At 45.1% G+C, this 18912-nt stretch overlaps 1 protein-coding gene across 1 annotated transcript in view; it reads right to left on the reverse strand.

Annotated features, from left to right (window-relative positions):
* Positions 1-18912, reverse strand: part of DMAP1 (DNA methyltransferase 1 associated protein 1) — a 41509-nt gene that overhangs the window by 6429 nt on the left and 16168 nt on the right. Inside the window, exons 7-8 of the mRNA XM_056845378.1 lie at positions 16026-16097; positions 174-246 (exon numbers count right to left, since the gene is read on the reverse strand). Of these exons, the coding sequence (XP_056701356.1) occupies positions 174-246; positions 16026-16097 (145 nt within the window). The remainder of the gene's footprint in view (positions 1-173; positions 247-16025; positions 16098-18912) is intronic.

Consider the following 18912-nt stretch of genomic DNA (forward strand, 5'->3'; position numbering starts at 1 on the left):
CCTTTTTTTTTTTTTTTTTTTAACAAAACACACAAGATATTATTCTCAAACCCATTCACATAGTGTTATTCAAGGAACTGGCTGTATTACTAGGGGGAAAAAATAGCCCCTCTCGACTACAAAGGCTTTGCTCCATGGGTCTCTCTCTCTCTCTACCTGCCCTCTTTACTCACCTACTCCGAGTTCCATCAGCATCTGCTCCAAGGCTTTAATCTTCTTCTGTCCCACGGAGCTCGGCAGTTTCATCTGGAATACAAAGGTAACAGCCACACAGCTCTGAGCTAGCCCTCACTCACAGCCGCCTAGTTCAAACGGCAAGGGAGCTTTGCTTTTTATAGTGCAGGGGGAAAAAAGCGAACCAAAGAAAGAAAAAGGGAAATCAAGTGCTGGGAGAGGGAGGCAGAGAGAAGGCCTGAAAGTTTGCAGACTAGGGCCAAGGGCAGGGACTGAAAAGCCTGGTCGCGAGGGCTTTTCAGTTCTCCCAGTGCCAAGATGCGGAGATGCGCAGCTTTACAGCTTCCGTGTGCAACTGAATTAACAACAAAAGTTCTGCTCTGCTTCGAACCCTCTCCTGCGGTGCTCTGCCCATCAAAGAGCTCAATTACATGGCAGCTAATGTGCGATGCTGCCCTACTTTACTTGCTCTTGCCAGCCTGATTAGACTCATGCACTAACAGACTTCCTTCTCCGTTTACCTGCCGAGCCCAGAGCCATGGGATTCATTTACAGAGCCAGCTTTTTAACAAAGGATGCGAAGAGGCATAAAGAGCACACGAGCTTACTCAATCGGCAGAAGTGTGCGTTCACATCACAGCTGGGGGGGGGTGGAGGAGGAGGGAAGGAGCTGGTAAGGAATGCAAGCTGGGCATGAGATCATACTTAGCAGGACCTTGCTCACTCCAGCCCCGTGGGCATAAGTGGCTCAGGACAAGGGAACGAGGACAAAGCCAGCGGTAGAAAAACATCATGCACAACGCAACATGGAAAACAGGTCCCTGCACATACAAGGGAAACCTGCGGAGCTAACATTTCCTCAACGCTCCCCTGGGCTTTCAAGGAAGACTGCCTGCAAGTTTCCTCTGCCACTCCGCCTTGCCTCGGGCCTTACTCTCATATGGGCACAGAAATCAACTTTTTGACCTATACTATGAGAGATTCCAGGATAAGGATGGTGCTCCTTGGTACTGCCATATGGAATATAGATACCACCCTCACTCAAGCCCCTTCCACTTGAAGATTTTTTGAGCAGGAAGCTGGGACACTAAGCTGCTTTTTTTATCCACAGCAGCTTCATAGGACCAATGCACAGGTGAGGTACTAGCATGAACACATGAAGCTGCCTTCTACTGAATCAGACCCTTGGTCCATCAAAGTCAGTATTGTCTACTCAGACCAGCAGCAGCTCTCCAGGGTCTCAGGCAGAGGTCTTTCACATCACCTACTTGCCTAGTCCCTTTAACTGGAGATGCCAGGGATTGAACCTGGGACCTTCTGCACGCCAAGCAGATGCTCTACCATTGAACCACAGCCCCTCCCCAATGATCTGTCCATGGGAGGAGCGCTCAACAGCAGCTAAATTTATGACAGCCCCAACACTTGCCATCTTCCTGTGAATAGCGAGGCTGTGTGAAATCTACACAATCAGGCTGAAACAGGGAAAGGCAGCTCATACACACTCACACCTGGAACCTGGGCAATAAGGAAATGTACTTCAGCTGGCTGCCAAAATAACGAAAGACTTTTAGGTGTGCCCACAAAAGGTTGACTCGCACAAGGCAGCAATGACTTGTGACTACTCCCGAGGAAACCCCACAGGGGCCAGATCTTTGCAGTTCTCTCCCATGCCCAGCACTCTTTCAGTCATGGTGGGAGCACCTGGCTCTGGCAGCAATTTCTGGATGGAAATAGGGGAATTGGGTGGGGCTCGCAGGTCTGCAATAAGTGGGCAAAGGTTACCATTTGACATTGATCTGAATCATGCAGGTCTGCTGCAGAAACCTGGGGGAAGATATCCAGCAATGGAGTGCTGAAAAGAGGCCAGAAGGGGACAGCAATGAAATAAGAGATTCCTCTTCAAATGAAAGAAGAACATGCTGTTGAGTGGCAAGCGTCTCATGGCAACCCCAATCCCATTCCAGGCAAGAGAGGAGCACCTCCCATTCTGCTTCAAAGAACAGCTTCTCCACACATCAGGGCCATCCAGTGGTGAGTCTCATCCCGCACTGCTCAAAGTTCTCCCATTCGCCTCCCTATTTCATTCTCCCTCTTGGCTCCAGCTTCATCATTCAGCTCCCTGGCTCTCACCAGAGTTCATTCTAGGTCAAAGCAGCCATCAATTTGTTTATTGCATTGTGCTGCATGGCAACTATATTAAAAACTGCTTTATCTACATACAACACTCTGAGCTATTACTTATGCTGGGCAAAAACTGCATATTAACAAAGCTGTTCTTTGTTGTTAGAAGCAATCAGAGGCTGCTCCCACTTAAAGAGTCTAAGGGCCAAAGATGTTGAGAATTCTATGTAGGCACTCCCAAATGCTCTGGTGTGGGCCATGCTAATTCAGACAGGAACCATGAAGTGTGGGCAGGCATGGTTCAACCCCCCGACCATGTTATGTGTGTTAAGTGCCGTCAATTCACTTCTGACTTATGGTGACCCTATGAATTAATGTCCTCCAAAACATCCTATGAAGCTGCTATTTTCCCCAAAGGGTCTTTACGGTTTATCCCAACAGGGCAAATTGCAACTCCACAAGGTTGGGTCATAAAAATGGCATGGGGTGTGTGTCAGGGAACGGAGGCACAACAGTCCTGACACAAATTGTACTCCTGCACGCCAGCTGTGAAGAAGAAGACACACACACACTTGGTTGTGCCATATACAGAACTCAGAACTCCCAATGTTGGCCCCAACAGTTAAAATGGCAGCCCTTCCATCACTAAGACCACTGCCTACCTGCTGCCTCTCTAACAAAACCCTATTTCGTCCATGGTTCTGTACAACAGAACAATCACCAGTTATATGAGATACTTGCAAAATTCAACCTCTTATTAAGACATAATGCCTATACGGATCCTCCAAGTCTAGAAGCAGTCAGTCTCTGAATATTAGTTGCTAAGGAACAGAGAACAGGGGAAGGCTTTTGCCTTCATGCCTGGCTTGCGAGCTTCTCAAAAGAGTCTGGTTGATCAAGGTTAAAACACTGAATTATTAAGATAATCTGTTTTACCCAACAGGGTTTTCCGAAATGATCTACTCACTCCACAAACCGCATGTCTGTCTAGACAAGTACACGGCACTCTTGTGGATGGAATGTGGGGGGGGGGGGAACCGTGTGGAACTTTCTGCCTCAGACTAACAGCCAAGCCACCTTTCTAATCCCAAAGAGCATCTCTCACATTCTGGCCAGTGTTTTAAATTATCATTTCCCTTCTAGTCACAGCTCCAGCTTCTTATGTGGTTTCTATAACTTCTTGTATCACCATCAAGATAAACCAGCAGCAAAGAAGAGGGTCCGACACATGAACACATGAAGCTGCCTTATACTGAATCAGACCCTTGGTCCATCAAAGTCAGTATTGTCTACTCAGACTGGCAGCGACTCTCCAGGGTCTCAGGCAAGGGCCTTTCACATCACCTACTTCAATGCCATGCCAATCCCTCACATGCCATGCTGATCAAGGGGCAGTCACTGGCCAGCGAGGAAAATGTTTCCTTTTATCTAGCCAGTAGCAGGAAACGACGACAGCCAGCCAAACAGTTTGGAAATACTCAGCATTACACTTTGCTAAGTTATAATGCAACTTATTGGTGGCACAGAGGGTGGGAAGCGGCAGAAGCAGTCTGGATGGATTTAGATCTACCAACAGAGCGCAGAAGAAATACGAGGCCAACCCAGGAGAAGCGAGGCTGTTTGAGTTTACTCGGCTTTAGAGAACATCAATTAAGCTTCCCTTTAATTTTGGGGGAGGATTTGGCCTGTGAACATGAAAGCTCCATTGGCTTCTTCAAGCAAGAGTATATTTTAATTTTACCGTCATTAAGAAAACGTTATGATTTATGCGGCTGCTGTCGGACTAATATCTTTAAAATTTAGCTGGCTAAGCCAATTCATCTTTAAGACTGATGAAGGTTGATTGCTCTCTATGCAAAATGTATTAAAACTAAATGAGGAGTCTATTACTCACAGGGCGCTGATAATCTGTTAGGTAGGCTCCGTTAGCCTGGCGGTCTCAATGGCAGGGGACGGCCCGCGCTCCACGAGCCCCAGCCACAGAAAGCACAAGGCGGCCAGCACAGAGCCTCCCTCAGGAGCAGCGGCAGGTTTCTGGAACAGTCAGCTTTGATGGAACAGCAAAGGCTAAGATTACATGTCATATGGAGGATGGCGTCGAGTTGTTTTCTGTTGCCCCAGAAGGTCGGACCAGAACCAATAGGTTGAAATTAAATCAAAAGAGTTTCCATCTAGACATTAGGAAGAATTTTCTAACAGAGCAGTTCCTCAGTGGAACAGGCTTCCTCAGGAGGTAGTAAGCTCTCCTTCCCTGGAGGTTTTTAAGCAGAGACTAGATGGTCATCTGTCAGCAATGCTGATTCTATGACCTTAAGCAGATCATGAGAGGGAGGGAATCTTGGTCATCTTCTGGGCATGGAGTAGAGGTCACTGGGGGTGTGTGGGGGGGAGGTAGTTGTGAATTTCCTGCATTGTGCAGGTGGTTGGACTAGATGACCCTGGTGGTCCCTTCCAACTCTATGATTCTATGTCTGAAACTGCATTGAATTGTGCTGTAGGCACAACCTAACAGCATAACAAAGTGCTAATGTTTGCTTGATGGGAGTTGTCATCGCCGAAGTTTTTCCATCTCCCACTGTATTAGACTAGAGGTAGCCAACAGCAACCTATCTTTCCGTATTAGGCAGCAAATCACTTTTCTAACTACCAGCAAGACCCAAATTAGCCAGTTTCGGATCACAGCTCAATGCACTACAGGAGAAAGTTTTGTTCCTAAGCGAGTGCCAACGGAACAGAGAGTAACAGGCCTTCCTCTCTGTAGCAGTCTACCAGAATTATTTATTATCACTAAAGTCCCCACGTAATAATATCTCAAAGAATGGATTGCTCAAGTTGAAGAACTGATTAGCCGGGATTTTTGAGGTTAGTATATTTTGGATGCTCTCTTCCTCTGACAGCCTCTCCCTACAGCCCTCTTTGCAACTCCAGATTGTGCTTATAATTATGCCAGCATTGCTTTTGATTTAGGGACTCTGTGCTTTTGTCCTTGCCATAAACAACCTGGAAATACATGAACTGTGCAGCAAGAGAAAAATAAATAAAAGGGCTACACACCAATGTATGAATCACAGCCACGTGGTGAGAGGACGAGGAGAGCAGGTGTGCCCAGTGACAAATGGGAACAACTGTTCAGGCTGTCCAGAGTTCCTTGCAGGAAGGGGAGGGATGAAAGTGGACTAAATAAAGCAAACTAGCAAATGGGAAGGAGTCTCTTGCTTCATCCCCCCAACCAATGGACAGGGGAAGGCGAACAAGCAAGACACCTAGCTGCCAAGGTGGGCCATTGATATCAGTTTGACCAGAGCCAATAAAGCATGTACCAATCTCTCTTGCAAGCCCTCCTTCCTCTCTCATCACAGACAATGAAAATCCTTGCAGCATCACCTGAGCGTTAAAGCTCCAGCCACAGCCTCTCTGGCTCCTGCCAGTGACGGATCTCAAAGGCCAGAACAGGTTCTCTTTTCTACCATTCAAAGTTGAAGGAGGAGTTTGTTTCCTAATGGCAGGTGCCAATTATCACATCTTGTGAATTAGCGTTTAAAAATCTGTAAACCTACCTAGGCTTAAGAAAAGGAAACGAACCTTTCAATAGGACCCTGTTCGTATGGTTCCCCTACTGAGACAGTCATGCTGACATTCCACACCACAGTGGAAGAGCAGACACCCAGTGTCAAGAACTCCCCACAGAATCTCCCAGGACTGCTGCATCACCCACAAAGGCCAGTAAGAAGGACTGGGGGGGGGGGAGGGGGGAACTGCAGGGAGACTACTATTATGAGCTTATTGCTCTAATACAGAATGCTCAATTGGAGCCTGCTATGTAGTTTGGTTGCAATGAACAATGCTGCTTGCTTCACGCTTAAGGCTGATAAGCGTGTGAATCCTTCACTTGGGTACTCCTTCCTCAGTGGGCAGAATCACTACTTGTGGTCCAGCAGTCACGTATTCACACGGAGGTGATGAAGTCTAGCACTGGTTAATATGGGATATTCTGCCCCTTCATGTGAACCTTCTAGTCAGAAACTGGCAACATCCCTGGTGTTGTTACCTGTTCAAGACCCAAATTACTTTGGCATCCCCGTAACTGCCCAGCCAGTCTTTCAATTTCGTATTGTGGCCTCAGCCCCATCCTGGAGGCTTCAGTCACACTTTCTATTTAACCTAGCCAGCGTGGTGTAGTGGTTAAGAGTGGTGGTTTGGAGCGGTGGACTCTAATCTGGAGAACCAGGTTTGATTCCCCACCCCTACACATGAAGCCAGCTGGGTGGCCTTGGGCTAGTCACAGCTCTCTTAGAGTTCTCTCAGTCCCACCCCACCTACCTCACAGGGTGTCTGTCGTGGGGAGGGGAAGGTGATTGTAAGCCAATTTGATTCTTCCTTAAGTGCTAAAGAAAGTCAGCATATAAAAACCAACTCTTCTTCTTGATCAAAGGAAGCATTCCAAAAATCCTTTCCCCTCTTCAAATAGTGGATGCCATCCCAGAGCTGGCTTAACAAAACCTACTGCATTAAGAACTACCATTTTTTACCACTGAGATTTATTTATTATTTATTTACAACATTTTTATGGCACCTGTCCACCCAATCAGTGTCTCCAGGGTGGCGCACACAAACACATTAAAACAGCATTAGAAATTATAAAATAATTCAATAAAAATACCTAAAGCATACATACAACACCAGAACCCGGGAGGAGGCCCATAACCATTACTGGGGGGTACGCCAAACGAAACAAAAGAGTCTTCAACCACTAGTGGAAGTAACCGATAGGCGGAGACAGACGAATCTACCTGGGGAGGGAGCTCCAAAGTTGTGGAACTCATTCAGTCAAAACAGCCTCTAAAAAGGCTCACTCAAGACATGACCCGTTCAAATGGTGTCCTCAGTAAACTCAGAGGAATGGGCGTTGCACATAAATACTTTACTTGAGCAACCTCACAGAATTTCAGTGGGGGCTGCACAGGAGGCAATTTTTAGGGGCTTCCCTCCTGTAAGGTGACAAAAATATTTGTTCCACCTGCCCATGGAGCAAAAGGTTTCAGTTAAAAGCATGGAGATTCACACCACCCATTAGGAAAGCTTTCAAGCCAAATCAGCGCCTCAGTTGAACAGACTGCCTGGGAAGGTTGTGGAATCCCCAAACCCCCAACTGGGTCATTTCCTCTGAAGGATGAAATAAGCGATGTTGCAGACATTACCAAAATACAAGAGAACCACCCAGTGATCCAACAGCATTAGCCTATTTCCCTTATGGATTTCCTCTCCTTTATGCAGCCCTGCATCCTGTTCATATTGTCGGCTGCAGCTGCAAGGAGAGTTCCTCCTTTAAGGTTTGATTGTTCACAACTATGCAAAGTATTTACCATTTTCAGAGGTTCATTCCTGTATCTAGCGCCTATGTTATTTTTGCCATGACAAGTCACTTTTAAGGAAATTCCTTCATTCACAGCTGCAACTGGGAATCCATGGCACGGGTCACTCTTTGAGAATCAAATTCTTGGCGTATCCCCAGGAGTAATTCCGACTACTAACAGTGCAAACACCCTAATATCAGGGGAAATGGCCAGAACGCCAAATCCTGCAGCATCTAAAGGAGCCAGAAACATTCCAGGTACAAACTCTTGCCTAACAGCCAAATCTCACAAGTATACTGTAAGAATTATTAAATACATTTATGCAGATGTTATTTTCACCTAACAATTAGAAAATGCAATCAGACAAATTCCACCCAGGTACGAGCAAAGCACCTTACTGGTGACAGTAGGGTTTATAAGAAACTATCCAAATGAAACCCCACTGAACAACACAGTTCTTAAGCATTCACTGTGCACTTAGGTCTCGTGCCTACATTCCATTAGGTCTGTGCCAAAGGCCATTGATGATGCAGCAAGTACTCTGTCCTAAATGTAAAAGACTGCAACAAGAAAAAGGGAGAGAGGAAATGGGATGTACTGGACATTGGCATGCAGATGGCAGGGAGACGGGACTGCAGTCCACAAGGAGCAGTGGCCAGAGAATCTCAGCTCCAAACTCCCTTTAGCCTTAGCAGAGACCACCTTCAATTTTTAGAAAAAAAATATCTATGTTGACAGATGCTTTAAAAAGTGCTCTTTTTTATTCTAAAGTTGACAACCACTCTATCCCCAGTGGTTGGGAGTGGGTACCAACTGGTATAAAACAGGACTGGGGGGGTCCCCAAAGTGTGGTTTGGGCCTGCCAGCTAGTGAGTGCCCCACAGGTCTCGTCTCTGATGCCGCCCTGATCTTTGCAGGTGCTTGGAGCGCCCAGCAGGACTACAAGGACAAGGTCCTCTCTTTCCCTAATTCCAAACTGTGAGGGGATACTCATCCCTATTGTATCAGCTTCGGAAGTGTGTGGAACACCTCCAAAAATTGTGCAGTTGTGGGAGGTAAGCCCCACCTTCCTCCCCAGCTCCAAAATACAGGGGTGGGGGCAGAGGGAGGCTTTCCCCTGTCAGGCCAGCTTCAGAGAGGCTGGTAAAGCAGCAGGAGGTCTCTGTGTTTTCCTTGCGCCTCCAAGACTCAGCACTTCACCCTGGAGAGCCCCTTGTCTTCTCCAGACTCAAGAGAAAGGCAGAAACTCTCACCAGTGGCAAACAGAACTGTGGACTTATGAATGTGGAATGGATGTCAATACTTTAAAATTAACATATTTAATTATATCAATAAAATACCCTCTTGCTTCACCTCAGGCACTTTTTCGTCCCCTCTAAAGGACACTCTGGAGGCTTTGCCAAGCCTAGAAGATGAGGCATTTCAGAGCAAGGAGACAATCCGTGAGAACACCTCTCTACACAACGGGTGCAGAGTTGCTATATTTGAGAGTCCTTGCAGTTAGCCTTAGGGACCATGACAGGATCTAGCAAAGGTGGCCCTCCAGCTAACTAGGAGTAGGCATTTAACCCTGCCCAGATAAACCAGAAATTCTCAGGAACATGACCCATGAGAGAAACATCAGACCTTCTGGTTATGCAGCCAATGACTTCCTGCATAACAGCAGGAAATCAATTAAGTGAACTGGAGGCCTCGTTTGTGCTTTGCATCTGTGTTTGTAGCTCAAGAACACCCTTCACAGAACACCCTTCAAAGACAGCTTTCTCACATTGCTCAAAGTCCTTCCAGGTCTTCAAAAAAAGCTAGGAAGCAGCTTGGGAGAGTACCAAGAATTCAGAATGGCACTTGGCACCAACAGTCTCCGCCAGTCTAGATTAGGAAGAACAGTTCTTCTCAGGGGCAAGACTAAACTCAGGCAACAGGCAACTCTTATCCGTGGCCTGCAAGTCTGAGTAGGAAGAGTAGCCTGCAAGCCTAAGAGGAGGTCTTAGAAGGACCTTTAGCCCAACAGAAGTCTTCAAAAATTGTCTGGGAATGGAGTCTAAAAACTGAAAGTGTAGTCTCTGTCCTGCCCCCGCAGCCTTTATCATTCCATTGAGTCAGACAGATGTTCTCATATAAATGCTCTTCCTCACAAACGTGGCTCTGGGTGAAGAAGAAGACTTGGTGTTTATATGCCGACTTTCTCTACCACTTAAGGAAGAATCAAACTGGCTTACAATCACCTTCCCTTCCCCTTCCCACAACAGACGCCCTGTGAGGTAGGTCAGGCTGAGAGAGCTCCAAGACAGCTATGACTAGCCCAAGGTTACCCAGCTGGCTTCATGTGGAGGAGCGGGGAAACCAACCCAGTTCACCAGATTAGCCTCCACTGCTCATGTGGAGGAGTGGGGAATCAAAACTGGTTCTTCAGATTAGAATCCACCGTTCCAAACCACCTCTCTTAACCACTACACCAAGGTGCAGAACTATAACGACACAGCATTTTACCCTGATGATGTGCACTAAGAATGGCTCTTCCATGTGCACAACTGAAATGAACATGAGGTCACAGAAGACATTCCCAGGGACAAGGGCCCAAGTCGCCATTTGCAAACACACTGTTTGCATCCCACTCCCAGGATATGTTGCCTTATCTTTTAACCTCACCTGGTGAAATATTTTCCTGATACTGGATGAGATTCTATGGGTGTGTATATATCCAGCATTGTGCACTTCACACATTTGACATTGTGTGGACTTGCTTAAGAAAGCTCATGCTGCCATATGGATTATGTCTTCAAGGGGTCTATGGCTCCGCACTTGGAAACCTAATCCTGAGACTCGCAAAGCTGTGATGCACACATGTTTTATATACTTATTTCATTTATACCCTGCCTGCTGACCCAATGGGGACCCAAAGCAACATACACTATTCTCCTCTCCGCCCATTTCATCTTCACAGCAACCCTGCGAGGTAGGTTAGGCTGACAGTGTGAGACTGGCTCAGTCACCCAGCAAGCTTCCATGGCAGAGCGGGGATCTGAACACGGGTCTCCAGATTCTCATCCAACAGTGTAACCACTACACCACCTTGGTTCACAATATGGCAGGTATTTATTTAATTTAACATAAAAATTTATATACTGCATTTTCCAGTTTTGAGAGCTGGCATAAGCCAGGGCTTCTTCATTCATACCAGTATCAGGAAGTCCACCCAGTCATTCCCTACATACACAGGGATTAACCAGCATCCTGATAAGTATGGAAGCCCCTGCTCAAATGGGACTAGATGGGGAGCTTTACAGGTGATGTGCTATAAAGAGCCATGGCGGGGGTCTTATTCATTTTAAATGCTTTTATTCAGCTTTTCCCTCAAATAAGACCCGAACTGGCAAATGTGCAAGACTCATGCAAAACCAGCATCCCAGTGGCTGATCTCAGCCTGGGTACAAGGTTGAGACCTGTGCCTTAACAGACCTGCTGATGAGATGCCAAGAGAACGCCTCTCAGCTTCGCCTTCTTCGGGGCTCACCACTTGTGAGTAAATCAGAGATGACATCCGAATCACAGATACCTCCCTGCCCACCCACCTTGCCACATGCTCTGTCCCTGGCTATTATCTGCGTAGCGGAGTCAGGCTCTGCATGTGAATGCCATGTGTCATGTCACTAAAATCAACACTTCATCTTTCTAACCATAGGAAGTTCTCTCGTCGTAGCAACATACAATTTCCGGCTAATAAGGAGGCGCTGATTACCATCCTCTTATCTCACCAAGATGCCTCGCAGCACAGTCAATACTAAGGAGATAAATTATTAATTGTTCCAAGTAATTAAATTTATCAAATCCAAATAAATATTACTGGTATTTTATGTAGCTGCTTTCAAGGCTTGGCCTCTGAAGGGACAGTATTGATCAAGCGCGGAAAGACAGATGCTTCCCCCGTTAGCAGCTGATGAGTTCTGGCTTTGCATTAATGTCAGAGAGAAGGCGCATGGCCAAGGGCCGCTGGTGAAGAGTAAACAGGCGGCACGAGCAACTGTTTCATAGCGGAACAAATCAAAGACTGAGAATGCACATTTAATGCACACGCATACCTAAGGCAACCCCTCCCTCATGCCAAGCTTTGACCAAAATACTCGTTTATCTTGAACGCACAGCGCAATCCAGACCCCCACCCTGTCGCTGCACTCCACGAAAGCGAGCATCTCAGTGGATTGTACCTCATTAATCAGTGCTAAAAAAGTGCTCAGTTGGCTAGTAAATATTTAAAAGCCAGTAAGGGTGGATGTTGTGAATCAATGGGAACGAAAGCTCCCTCTCCCCACATTTCTTTTTAATTGGTCTGACCACCAATTTGTCTACAAGATCCTAGTTAGCAGGTAACAAGTAAAACTGCCAGCTGGAAGCCTTTCTTGGTAGAAGGTGCCCAGCTGTGAACGAAACAATTGCGCCACAGAATCCCCCAGCGCGCTCCGTGGCTCCGAGGTTGCTAAGAACTTGCTTTCATCCTAGTGTTTTTGCCTCATTATCAAAGTCTTAGCAGTCTGGAGTCCAGACTACTTGCTTCATCTCAGAGCGACAGCCTCAGATCAGATCCCCACCTATACTTCAATGGTATTCTCTCTCACAACAGGAACCAGGTAGTGGCGGAACACATCTGCAACATTCCCTAACAAAATGGGTATTAGTACAGAGAGGATCACATATTACTAACATTAAATATAAGGGTAACTTGAACACTTCATGAGAACTGCCATCCTTTCAGTTCAAACTGGCAGAGTGTAGGAGCACAATTTAAATTTAAATTTTTTAAAGAAGTTGAACTCCCCCCCCCCCCAAATCCATGCTTTCCAAGAACAAAATCAGGATACCTTGAGGCCTTAAACAAAACTCAAGAAGGAGCCATGCTTTGGTCACCAGCCTCCAGAAATTCCTTCACAGACATTTCTAACTACTGCTCATTGCTGAAACTTACCGGTTGTTGCAAATAAAAACTGATGGCTATTTTTCTATTCCAATGTCCCGCACATGGCTACTGTGGAAGTTTGAGAAGCCTGTATTATTCCATTAAGGAAGTTATTGGGGCCCACATAGGACATTGTTAAGGCATTTCCATAGAGAGTTTGGGAATTACAAGCACACTGAATATAATACCTCTGGTGCATACAAGTAATGTGCTGATCTCTATACTGTCCTCTGCTAGTGGTATATTAACATGAATTACAAAGCACATCTTTAAAAGATAAACTATGGGTTATATTAAATTAGCTGGTGTATCTATAAGAATAGAAGTGGGAAAACACTGGTTGTTTTGCTATATTCAAGCAAGCATTCCACTTCTCCATTAAGCAGAAAGCATCACATTGATCTCAGATATGAGTCTGCTCTGGCTTCACCATTACAACTGACTGCAAGAGAGAATCTGAACAGGCAGTTTAGAAAGAGGAGTTAATCCAGGCAGTCAACAAATCCTCTCCTGATTTCTCCCCAAGGCTTCCATGTCTATTCACCTTTGCATATGTCACACTGCATACCATCTCCAAACACTGTCAATCAGAAACAGAGGCGGGGGGGGGAGGAGGGGCTGGCACAAAGGGCAGCGTATTGGCAGAAAGAGCACCCCACCGTAGCTGGGATTCTCAGATCTAGGCCAACACTTAGAATACAGTCACACGGGAAAGCTCTTGAAACACCACACAAATGCTGATCAAGGCTTCCAGCTTTGAACGTTCCAGCAGTGCATATAAGACTACTAAACTTATTGCATACACAGAGGCCTGATTCAGGCATTTCTGGTACAGTGGTAGTATGCAGTGGCATTTCAGAAATGGCAAGATTCTAGTGGAACCAAAAGCAACCTTCCACACGATATTTCCCATTCCATGAAATTACACTCTGTAAATGTTACTACCAAGGTCTAAGATCTAGCCAGAGAGGCACAGCAACCAGAAAGAAGGGTGTGAAGTAGGCCTCAGACAAAGTCAAGTGAAAGACCAAGGGTAAATTCTGCTGTACAGAAGATTATTTTTCTAATTTATACTTCCTTCTCAATACTTCCATGTGTCCTAACAATGAGACCAGTACATGTTTAGGGCCTCAACTTTTGTAGGGGCCTTCAAAATCTGAAAGAATAAAAATAGGCCCTGTGCAAAAGGTCAGCTGAGACAGTTCCCTTTAATAAATGAAATGTTCATAACACAGAATGCCAAGTCCTTACTGGTAGATGGTGTTTTCAGTCCACAGCTGTATAATGGCATTGCGATAATCCAAGCTAAATTAAGAAGTGCATCCTTTTAACCCAAGCCAGATTCCAGGCCTAAATCTTTTTGTTTTGTTTTTGTGCAAGCAGACATGCCTGTGTGCGCACATACACAAACACAAATCTGATTCTTAAACATTAATCAAATTGAGATACTAAACAGATATGTTCTGGTTTGAGTTTGGAATGAGGGCTACAATTATTATTATTTTTATTGTTAGTTATTAAATTTCTAGCCAGCCCTCCCTGGCCAAACCAAGCTCAGGGCGGGAAACAATAAAATCACAAATTATATATTTATATAAATAAAAACATCTAAAACAATAAAATACATACTCACAAATTATTAAAACAGATGGTGCACAAATTACTATAATACCCACTGCAGCATAATAAATGTCATAGCCAAGCAGGCAGGCTACCCCCTTATAACAATACACCAGTTATACAAGAAAAAAAGGGGGGTAGGGAGGCCAGCATTGATAACCACCTGTGGCTGCCCTCAACTGTAGGCCTGGTGGAATAGCTCTGTCTTCACAGGCCCTGCGCATCTTTTTTAAGTCCCGCAGGGCCCTAATGGCACTAGGCAGAGCATTCCACCAGGCCGGAGCCAGGGCCGAAATAGCCCTGGCTCTTGTTGAGGACAGCCGCACACTCCTAGGAACGGGACTACCAACGAGTTATTATCAGCGGAACGTAATGTCCTTCAAGGGGTGTACCAGGAGAGGCTAAACAGGACATCCACAAACCTAAACCTTGGTCTGCCAAATAAATCCCCACCACTGCTGGAATAGGAATGGGGGAAAGCTGGGGACTTCCCTTTGCTAAGACATCGTTTCTCTCCTTCTGCAACAGTAAGAACCACAACCTGAACCAGCAGCTCAAAGTGGCATTCCCAATCATGTTCTATAATTACAGCGCTTAGCCTTCTGTCAGGGAAAGATCTATCATATATTCATAAATCCTAACATGAGCCACAGCCAACTAGCATTTCGTGCTTTATCAGAGACTGTGAGCCAACATGTCACATAGCAAAACCACACCCAAGACGATCCATCAATAATCAGCATGCTTAGAATAGAAAGCATGGAGGAAGAGCATTACAGACTACCCCTCCACTAACCAGTCATGTGCTTTCCATCCATTTCAAAAGAACTTTGGAACCTCCAAATCTTTTCCTGTGTTTTATCTCAGCCACCTGCACAAGATTCCTATGGGGTCAGCCACTATTATTTTAATTTTAGTAAGTGGAACTGAGGCTAAGAGCAATGAGCCATCCAGGTAACTCCCTTGGTTGAACTGGTATTTCAGTTTTATCTATCACACTGTCATCTCGCCCTTCCTCCTAGGAGCTAAAAGGGTCTCCCCTCCTTCATTCTGTTCAGATACAAATTCAGAATTCTATCCCCTGGAACACAATGGTTTGAGCGTTCGCTAAACTGTACCTTACAGATCTGCCTGGAAAGACAATTTAGCTAATAAACAGAAAGGAAAGGGAATAGGAAAACAAAACACTATTTACCCAGTTATCATAGTGACATTAAAGTGCCCTTTGAGAAAATTCAAGGTAACCAATTTCATCTCCCAACAACTTGTTCTCCCAAAGAATTTGGCTCTCGTGTTCTGATGCATCATGATCATTATGAAATTCAGAAATTTAGGAGTTTGCAATTTGTGGTCAGAACTTCTCCTCTTTAATGTGGGTAGCCATATTATTTGTATGCGCTACACATTATGGAAATCAAGTCCTAAGAGGCACCGCTGCCCTGTGATCCATTTCCCACTGTATTTTCCATGGCTGTGCTCCCGGCTACCGAATGTGCCCCCATCATCTCCACTTAAGTGCAGACAGGATGGCTTGGTTCACATGGAAGCGTAAGAGCTAAGAGACGGGTTCAGAACAGCGGCGGCTTAAGAGCAAAAAGGCAAATCCCAGCGTGTAGAACTGGCAGCTCGAATGAGCCTCTACAGTAGACACACAGCGAGCATTCCACAGACTAGTTACAGCCCACTGCAGCTCAGGCTCTCTGCATATGTTCAGCACTGGACCCTGAGTAGTTCTAAGAGAAGAAGGGACAGGAAATGAAAGCAAGCATCTACGCAGGCCCTCCGAGACCAGTACAGAAACTTACCCTCTGACTCCGCAGTGTGACACCTGCAGACTTGAAATCCGGAAACTTGATGCCAGCAGTCTCTGGGACAGCCTAAAAGGGAAGAGAGAGAATGTGTTGAAGCGGAGTGGATGCAAAAGACAACCCCAAAAGGGAAGCACCACTTCCTGACTGAGAGCCTCCTCTCTGAGGCACCTGGGTGAGACAAGGAAAAAAGAGGAAACCACCCTCTTTTACTTTTAACAGTGCTGCGTGGACTTGATAACCAGGGCTGGTTAAACCATGAATTCAGAACACTGCAGCAGAATTAACCCACTTATTCAGATACCGTTCAAACTGAATAAAGTGACTTTGGTACATTTGCACGTGCGTCGTCAAGTCACAGCTGACTTATGGCAACCCCGGAGGTAGGGTTTTCAAGGCAAGAGATGTTTGGAGGTGGTTTGCCACTGCCTGCCTCCGTGTGGGCTGAGAGAGTTCTGAGAGAACGGTGACTGGCCCAAGGTCACCCAGCAGGCTTCATGTGGAGGAGTGGGGAATCTAAGCCGGTTGTCCAGATTAGAGTCCACCACTCTTAGCCATTACACCACACTGGCTCTCTTGGTACATTTAGTTTACAATGAATATGAACTTAAAATCCTCATGATGTTATGAGACCATTCAATGACAGATGTCATTTTCCTGAACAATTCTGGGCAGAAATAGTTATCAGTATGAAAGGGATGCATGTTGCAACAGAATAGCTTCAGCTGTACATACACTATATCTGGTTCTGAACTAACATACAGTTTAAAAAACAATAAAGGGGTAAATTTCTTACAGAACAAAGCTGTCTTTTGAATTCTTTACTACAGGGTGTGCATTTCATATAGAAGTGTTAAAGAAACAAGTTAATGGAATCTGTGGGTGCTAACAAATAATGCACAAGGATGTCAAGCTCCAACCCTCTTGACCCAGCACATTTCCAAGAAATGGAAGCAAACAGTATGGACTAGAGGACTTGATTCAAGCCCCAGACTTCCTCTTAAAGGTGGACAAAATGGGTAAATCTTTTGTGCCAAAAGCTTAAATGTTTAAAACAAACTAGCAACTCAGGCAGGAACTATAAAAGATGGAATACTGATATGACATGCAAGACTGTCTGTAAATTATTCATTCCAAAGCCTGCACTAACCTAACTGAATTCTCTCCCAGATTAACCATCAGGACTCAGCTAAGCTAAAATCCATTTCTTTCTAACTAGGACTACAAGAAAGCTGTCCAGGCTGCCAGGTCTTTAAACTCTTGATTGACTCCCACATCTCTGGCTCTGCTCAATCATCTGAAAAATGGCCTCTAACTCCAATACAGACACAAAGTTCCTTTCAAGCATCACTTTATGCAAAACCGACGTGCTAATTTGCTTCCTCGCCTAATCAACTGTATTTATTTTGACCCATTTCAAAATGTCTACATTTTGCCTCAACCCAACCATAGTGCATAAGTAGAAAACCCACTGTGACTTGAAGGGTATGACCTTCTGGCCTCCATCCTATGGCATGATGGCCTAGTCTAACTCTTGGAATACATGGCTAACTGCATACATAAGCCACCTGAATCACCTCAACTGGGCATTTCATTGCAAAAGGCTATTTATTCCTCCAGGGCTGCCAGAGAAACTAAAAACATGTAAACAACCAATTGATGCCTTTGTCCCTACAATAACTATGCCACAATCTGTTCCATAAACCATTTCCCTTTTGTACAGTTTGTGCTTTACTATTCCTGTTCTACTCACTTGCTCCCAGCTTGCACTTCACGAAAAGGGAAATAGCTGCCCATCTCAAAGTCTCTCGTAATTTTCACTAGGAATGCCTTTCCCCTTTAGCCAAATATTTCCCCATTACAAGCAAAGCATACAATTTATTTTCTTTCTAACCACTGCAGATTCACAAGTATTTCAATACTATCAATTCTTGGACAATTAAGGTATAACTTTTAAACTCTCTCTCTCTCTGTGTGTGTGTGTTTCCTCAGAAGAGAAAGGAAGAAACCCAGCAGAAAAATCTCCACTGCAGGTTCTTCCATCTTCCCCTCCTCGCAATGGATTCCAGTTCTACAGAACACAACAAAGTGCAGCAGCAAGAGACTGCAGAAGATGCCACAAATGTTTCTACTTAGGTAAACAAAAGTTGTAAATCCTTTGTGCCAAAAGCTCTGCGTAGATATTTCGCACTGATTTAAAACAAGGTGTTAAAAAAAGCTAGCATTATTTATCCCTTATAGCACTGAACTTGTTATCACAATATTAGCAACCTGCAGTGAGACAAGTTACTATGTAAAACACTACAGCAAGTTAGTATATTAAAACTATAAAATTGGAAAACCCAAACAGCTTCAGTTATAGAGCACATTTGCCTTACAGGTCCCATCTTGAGAATCTCCCAATCAGTATTACAAGTAGGATTTTCATTGGCACAGAGCTCTAGATGCATACATCCACACACACACAACGCATGTACATGCTTCAATCATCTACACAATATCACCATCCTTTTTTTCAGCTTCTCCACTGCCTCTCTTTGCTTCTGCTTACTCTCTCAATGGCACCTTCCTGCTACCCTGAACAATACAAAAAGAGGAAAATGGTGGCGTTTCCACATGGTGGGAGCCTTATTCACCAGAACAAACAAGTGGGGAATCTCCATTTTTAGTCTAGACTAGAGATTGGCCCAACAAGTCTTAAGGACACAAAGGCTACCAAATTCTGTGGGGCCAGCCAAGTTAAAAGGGAGCTAAAGAAACCCAAGACGCTGCAGGAGCTCACTGAAAGATGGATCTGGGCTGAATAATCCACACATGCTTCTGATGAGGAAAAAAAATGTCCCCAGCCCCTCACCACTTACATTTGTGTTTATTCCTACTGAAC

Source organism: Euleptes europaea, chromosome 2, assembly GCF_029931775.1.
Source record: "Euleptes europaea isolate rEulEur1 chromosome 2, rEulEur1.hap1, whole genome shotgun sequence".
Taxonomy (NCBI): domain Eukaryota; kingdom Metazoa; phylum Chordata; class Lepidosauria; order Squamata; family Sphaerodactylidae; genus Euleptes; species Euleptes europaea.